At 41.8% G+C, this 7,476-nt stretch overlaps 1 protein-coding gene and 1 long non-coding RNA gene across 5 annotated transcripts in view; one reads left to right on the plus strand and one right to left on the minus strand.

Moving 5' to 3' along the window:
• The window catches only part of LOC121540552 (receptor-type tyrosine-protein phosphatase zeta-like), a 121,761-nt gene extending 115,920 nt beyond the window's left edge, over positions 1–5,841 (minus strand). For all 3 annotated transcript variants that reach the window (XM_041849518.2, XM_041849516.2, XM_041849515.2), the window contains exon 1: positions 5,618–5,841. In XM_041849518.2, coding sequence (XP_041705452.2) covers positions 5,618–5,681 — 64 coding nt within the window. In that variant the 5' untranslated portion in view covers positions 5,682–5,841. The remainder of the gene's footprint in view (positions 1–5,617) is intronic.
• On the plus strand, positions 46–2,440 carry LOC121540553. 2 transcript variants are annotated; one of them, XR_005995506.1, is made up of 8 exons: positions 46–138; positions 311–414; positions 523–627; positions 776–938; positions 1,096–1,280; positions 1,387–1,490; positions 1,592–1,698; positions 1,860–2,440. It is a non-coding gene; the product is annotated as an uncharacterized LOC121540553 (long non-coding RNA). The 2 variants fall into 2 exon arrangements; XR_005995505.2 differs by having other exon boundaries at positions 776–1,280.
• Positions 5,842–7,476: the final 1,635 nt, after the last annotated feature.

The raw sequence follows: 7,476 nt of genomic DNA on the forward strand, positions 1-7,476 counted from the left end.
AGAGCACACAATGTTTCAATTTGTCACTTTTTGCTTAAAGGTCAGTACCCTGTCTAGCCTGCCAGACGTTTGAGAGGGTGAAGACCGTGGTGCCGGAGTTGAAGCCCATCAAAGTTGTTTCACCATGGCACATGATCGGTAAGTGACCCAATTCAAATTTTGCCCTGATAAGTTGTTTTGTAATGGCTGCCTTATTTGACCACAGCAGAGTTCTATATTAGTATCCTTACAAATATGAAAATCTGCATACTGTATGACACAGATACGGGTAAGAATAAAGTAATCATCTCTCTAACACTTTAAATGTTAGGGGTGGACCTCATCGGACCCTTCACAAAATCCAGGAATGGCAACAGCTGGTGTCTGACGGCGACCGATCATTTTACCAAGTGGGTGGAGGCAATACCCATTAAGGTCAGTAAATGAAGAGTATGTGCTTAACTCTAAATTCCCTTTTGTAACCCATTCAAAAGGGTGCTTGGAACCAAAAATAGATTTTCGTTTTGTATGATACCCATCAAGGACGAGACTGGCGAGGCCACCTCCAAGGCGATGGTGGACATCTTCAACACCCACGGTTCTCCTGAGGTCATCTTGAGTGACCGAGGTCATGAACGCTGGAACAAGGTACAGATGTTATAGGTTATATTCTGTCAGCAATGGTTTGTTTAATTAATTTTTTACAATTTGTTTTTGTTTTTCCATGGTACATAATCAGACATATTTCCATATCTTACATTGTCAATAGATATCGTTTTCCTACCCCCTCCTCCAGGTTTGGTGAATGGACCAACCAGACACTCAAGACTGCCATGGGCAAGTCCCTTGATTGGTAACAGGAAGGGTGGCAGAACAACCTGAAGGTAATTATCCTTGCACACAACAGCAGCATCCAGGCCTCCACTGAGTACGGACGGGAGCCACAGCTGTTGACTGAGGTAAACAATGCAATTGTATGTACAATTATTGCATATAGAATAGTCTTTCAAATGTGATTGACTTAGTGTTGTAGTTTGTCTGTTGCTATTTTTGTATAACGTACTTTCAGATCACTGAAACCACACCTAATTGCATTTATTCCTGTTATCAATCAAGGTGAGACTGAACATGGACAAGGCGCAGGACTAACAGAAGGAGAGCCACCAGAGCAGAATCAGGAAGGGGACCAAGTGCTACGACATCCGGGAGAATTACTTGGTTTGGAAGAAGGACGAAAGGAAGGCGAGACCTGGGAAACCTCGCTGCTTTTTCGCTCCTAGCTGGGGTCACCATCTGTTAAAGTGAATATAAAAAATCTCAGATAATAACTATTTGCATTTGCACACAAAATAAACTGACGCTAGTTTAAGTTTCCCTAAACTTATATTTTTCTCTTTGTCTTCCTAGGGTTACCTCGGTGGAAGCCAACAATCTTCTACAGTTGGAGCAGTTGGACGGTCGACCACTGAAAGCACTGACACCCTACACTTCAGTGAAGCCCAATAGACAAAGTATGTTAAGCTTTTGTTGACATTTGAGAAAGCAAGAAATGGTTGTTATGCCGAGCTTATAAAAATGTACCTCTTCAATGTACCTCTCCAAATGACTTTAGGACCATCGACTGTCCGAGCCCCCCAGGAGGTATCCCGTCCACCAGAACCAGTGAGTTCGGATCAGCCTGATTCTCTGTGCTCTAAGTCGGAGGGGGACCAGCTTGAGGTAGGCTATACCTTCCAAAAGTGTTGAAAAGTACAAATCTCCCATTTATATCACTGCACTAATCCATCAAATTTTCTCCCAGTAAAGTGTAACCTGTGTGTTTGCTTGTTTACGTCTCTGTCTCCTACCCTGTTCCCTTTGACTCTGCTCCTGTTCTCCAGGACCTAGGGGTTCTGCCCAACACCCAGACGTGGATCCACCTGATGTCCTCCATTACCAACCACCCTCCAACTTTTCATTACATAATCTACAGCTACTGTTGTTGTCATTATCTGCTAAGAAAGTTGTTTTGCTCTATCATACTGGGCACATAATATGTGAGATACACAGATTAACTGAAAACACTAGCACTGCAAACACTCAGAACAAAGAGAGCAGCAGTGCCTGGACTTTGCAGTCTCCCTCTTCAAGTCCCCCTTCTGAGACTGGCTGCCTGTTGAGAACTAGTGACAGGCAGAACCTCCCACCCACACAGCAACCACCTCCTCTATATTCCACACACCAGAATTCAGTATTTTAGTCTATGATTGCCTGTGAGTGTACAAAAAATCTACGAAAATAAATTAATGACACAACTGTACCAAAATCTATCAAAGTTTATGTATTAAAATCTTAAATTTTGCCAGGTTGGTTTTCACAGCTGTTTCACAATATGTTAATTATTGTAAGTTGTAAGGTACAGTGGGGGAAAAAAAGTATTTAGTCAGCCACCAATTGTGCAAGTTCTCCCACTTAAAAAGATGAGAGGCAACGAAGGAGTGGCTTCGTAAGAAGCATTTCAAGGTCCTGGAGTGGCCTAGCCAGTCTCCAGATCTCAACCCCATAGAAAATCTTTGGAGGGAGTTGAAAGTCTGCGTTGCCCAGCGACAGCCCCAAAACATCACTGCTCTAGAGGAGATCTGCATGGAGGAATGGGCCAAAATACCAGCAACAGTGTGTGAAAACCTTGTGAAGACTTACAGAAAACGTTTGACCTGTGTCATTGGCAACAAAGGGTATATAACAAAGTATTGAGAAAATTTTGTTATTGACCAAATACTTATTTTCCACCATAATTTGCAAATAAATTCATTAAAAATCCTACAATGTGATTTTCTGGATTTTTTTCCCTCAATTTGTCTGTCATAGTTGACGTGTACCTATGATGAAAATTACAGGCCTCTCTCATCTTTTTAAGTGGTAGAACTTGCACAATTGGTGGCTGACTAAATACTTTTTTCCCCCACTGTATCCTTTGATGGTATTTATTTGTTCCACATGATTCATTGTTGTATCCTAGCACCTACAATAGATACATATATATTCAACCACAAGGGTGTACTAATCAGCTATGCGAGATATACAAAAATTAATCATAATAGAGGACTACTGAAATTATATTATTTCAGTGTAGATAAGGGAAGGGCAGGTTAAAATAAAAAACATGACAGCCAGACAAGCCAGTGTATGAATCAAATGGATTTGCATATGAATGGAGTGGAAATTAGCTGACTTCGTGATCCGTAAGGTAAGTAACTTTAATGTGTCAAGCAGATTACACATTTTCTTTGCCATTTCCGAATCGTAGCAACGTTTAAGACATGGATTTCATGTTGTAATGTTAACAAGGTACCCAAAAGTAGTTTGAATTAATGTTTTCATTTTATTAGCTAAACAAAACTTGTTTAAACAGCAAAACTGTCGTGGAAATCAGCCTTGCTTGCATAGCGATGATGAAAAGAATGTCATTTAGGCTGTAATGATCTCCAGTATTCTAATCATTAGGTCATCACACCGTTGATATAGCAACGGATGCTTATAGTTCATCGAATCCCATTGTGACGCAGAGGGGAACACTATTTGGCCGGGGGACATTATTTGGCATGACATTATTAATATATAGCACTACATTAAACAACATTTATAAAGCAAACATGATCCCTTATAGTGGCTTCAGAAAGTATTCACACCCCATGATTTTCCCACAGTTTGTTGCACTACAGCCTGAATTGAAAATGGTTTAAATTGAGATGTTTTGTCACTGGCCTACACACAATATACCCCATAATGTCAAAGTGGAATTATGTTTTTCAAATTTTTGACAAATTAATTAAAAAGGAAAAGCTGAAATGTATTCAACCCCTTTGTTACAGCAAGCATAATTAAGTTCAGGAGTAGAAATGTGCTTAACAAGTCACATAATAAGTTGCATGGACTCACTGTGTGCAATAATAGTGTTTAACATGATTTTTGAATGACGACCTCCTCTCTGTACCCCACACATACAATTATCTGTAAGGTCCCTCAGTCGAGCTTTGAAATTCAAACACAGATTCAACCACAAAGACCAGGGTGGTTTTCCAGTGCCTCGCAAAGAAGGGCACCTATTGGTAGATGGGTAAAAAAAAAGCAGACATTGAATATCCCTTTGAGCATGGTGAAGTTATTAATGACACTTTGGATGGTGTATCAATACACCCAGTCACTACAGAGATACAGGCGTCCTTCCTAACTCAGTTGCCGGAGAGGAAGGAAACCGCTCAGGGATTTCACCATGAGGCCAATAGTGACTTTAAAACCGTTACAGAGTTGAATGGCTGTGATAGGAGAAAACTGAGGATGGATCAACGACATTGTAGTTACTCCACAATAGTCACCTAATTGACAGAGTGAAAAGAAGGAAGCCTGTACAGAATAAAAAATATTCCAAAACGTGCATCCTGTTCGCAACAAGGCACTAAAGAAATACTGCAAAAAATGTGGCAAAGCAATTAACCTTTTCTCCTAAATACAAAGTGTTATGTTTGGGGCAAATCCAATACAACACATTACTGAGTACCACTCTCCATATCTTCAAGCATAGTGGTGGCTGCATATGTTATGGGTTTGCTTGTAATCGTTAAGGACTGGGGAGTTTTTCAGGAAAAAATAATTAACAAAATGGAGCTAAGAACAGGCAAAATCCTAGAGGAAAACCTGGTTCAGTCTGCTTTCCACCTGACACTGGGAGACAAATTCACCTTTCAGCAGGACAATAATCTAAAACACAAGGCCAAATCTACACTGGAGTTGCTTACCAAGAAGACAGTGAATGTTCCTGAGTGGCTGAGTTACAGTTTTGACTTAAATCTACTTGAAGATCTATGGCACGACCTGAAAATGGTTGACTAGCAATGAGCAACAACCAATTTGATAGAGCTTGAACAATTTTGAAAAGAATAATGGGCAAATGTTGCACAATCTAGGTGTGGAAAACTTATCCAGAAATACTCACAGCTGTTATCACTGCCAAAGGTTATTTTACAAAGCATAACCATTCTTTCAGCACTCTTTTCCCTTATAAAGTTCCCCTAAATGTACATTTTAAGATCAAATAATAACTATAAAAATAAAGTTTCCCTGCCAGACAAGGATTTTCAAGAATCCTGCGCTAATTTCCTGCTATTCTACACTTTTTGCCATTTGGCTGAGAGAAAATCTTGCAGTTTTAAAGTAAATTTCCTGTAATAAAAAAACAACGCCTAGGCTTATGACCTGTTCATATGCTATCTGAGGGCCCGACCTCCTGGGACCCCGACCCCGACCTCCTGGGACCCCGACCCCCCAAGCTTTTTGGACAACAACATGATCCTATGTAGGCTACTCCTAAGACGCACAACGCTTGTGCATCATTATTGTCGAGAGTATTTAATATAGACTGAAAAACGATGAGTACGTTTAGGTTTATAAATCAAATCAGCAAAAATAATCCATAATGCATACAATGAAGGTGTAAATGTTAGGATGTAAAAACAAGCGAAGTTGATTTGAACCTGAACTTCACGAGCACTGCATTCTCGTGGAGAGAACAGAAACAACAATCATAAAGTAGAAAAACAACAAAAAAGCTTTAAAATGTCCTAATAATGAGAAAACACAAGATGAAATATCAAGTTCTTACCTAATTGACAGACGAGCAAGAGCTGAGTGAGCAATAGGAAGCCTCTTGAAACAGCCGTTTCCATATTTCATCAAGCTCACCAACGTCGGCGGAGACAATAAAAAGGTAGTGTATAGTTCTGGGAAAGATACTCCCGGCAAGCGTGACGGTTTCACAATTGTTTCATGTTGGGAGTTGTTGTGTTGTCCCCGTTTCTCCGGTGCGACTGTTCTACACGAAGATGAACGGTGGGTGAGGGGAGAGCGTGCGCCTCCCACAGACCTTAACAACGCACGAGCTCTATCTTGTTCAAGGGAGTTTAAGCTACTTTTTTTGGGCGGGGGTAGCCCACATTCATTTATTTATTGATTTCATTCATTATGAATTGTGATGATTCCATGTAATTCAGTTGCAACAGTTGTTTTGGTTACTTTTTATATGAATGTGACATATTTTCAACCACAAACTATAGGCTAAGGCTACTGGTCTGGGCGCCAAACTGAAGTGAAATAGGATGGTTGACCAAACTCCATGTCTACCACAGGAGGTTGATGGCACCTTAATTGGGGAGAACGGACTTGTGGCAATGGCTCATTTCACATGGATAGATTTTATCAGAGGACCTCTCTAGACATCTGTGTTGCCTTCCACAATTTTCAAATGCTCAGGCTTAGGGTCTGGTTTTCGAGACTAGGGCTGGGGGCAGGATCTGGGAGCATCAGACAAGGGGAGTCATATACACTACATTACCAAAAATATGTGGACACCTGCTCATCGAACATCTCATTCCAAAATCATGAGCATTAATATGGAGTTGGTCCCCCCTTTGCTGCTATAACAGCCTCCACTCTTCTGGGAAGGCTTTCCACTAGATGTTGGAACATTGCTGTGGGGACTTGCTTCCATTCAGCCACAAGAGCCAGGTCGGGCACTGATGTTGGGCGATTAGGCCTGGCTCGCAGTAGGCGTTCCAATTCATCCCAAAGGTGTTCGATGGGGTTGAGGTCAGGGCTCTGTGCAGGCTAGTCAAGTTCTTCCACACCGATCTTGACAAACCACTTCTGTATGGACCTCACTTTGTGTACGGGGGCATTGTCATGCTGAAACATGAAAGGGCCTTCCCCAAACTTGCCACAAAGTTGGAAGAACAGAATCGTCTAGAATGTCATTGTTTGCTGTAGCGTTAAGATTTCCCTTCACTGGAACTAAGGGGAATAGCACGAAACATGAAAAACAGCTCCAAACCATCATTCCTCCTCCATCAAACTTTACATTTACGTTATTTAGCAGACGCTCTTATCCAGAGCGACATACAAATTGGCACTATGCATTGGGGCATCCACCAAACCAAGATTTGTCCGTTGGACTGCCAGATGGTGAAGCGTGATTCATCACTCCAGAAAATGCGTTTCCACTGCTCCAGAATCCAATGGCGGCGAGCTTTACACCACTCCAGCCGACGCTTGGTATTGCGCATGGTGATCTTAGGCTTGTGTGAGGCTGCTCGGCCATGGAAACCCATTTCATGAAGCTCCCGACGAACAGTTCTTGTGCTGACTTTGCTTCCAGAGGCAGTTTGGAACTCGGTAGTGAGTGTTGCAACCGAGGACAGACAAGTTTTACGCGCTACGTGCTTCAGCACTCGACAGCCCCGTTCTGTGAGCTTGTGTGCCTACCACTTTGTGGCTGAGCCGTTGTTGCTCCTAGAAGTTTCCACTTCACAATAACAGCACTTACAGTTGTCCGGGGCAGCTCAAGCAGGGTAGACATTTGATGAACTAACTTGTTGGAAAGGTGGCATCCTATGACGGTGCCAAGTTGAAAGTCACTGAGCTCTTCAGTAAGGCCATTCTACTGCCAAGGTTTGTTTATGGTGATTG

The sequence above is a fragment of the Coregonus clupeaformis genome, chromosome 26, assembly GCF_020615455.1.
Source record: "Coregonus clupeaformis isolate EN_2021a chromosome 26, ASM2061545v1, whole genome shotgun sequence".
Taxonomy (NCBI): domain Eukaryota; kingdom Metazoa; phylum Chordata; class Actinopteri; order Salmoniformes; family Salmonidae; genus Coregonus; species Coregonus clupeaformis.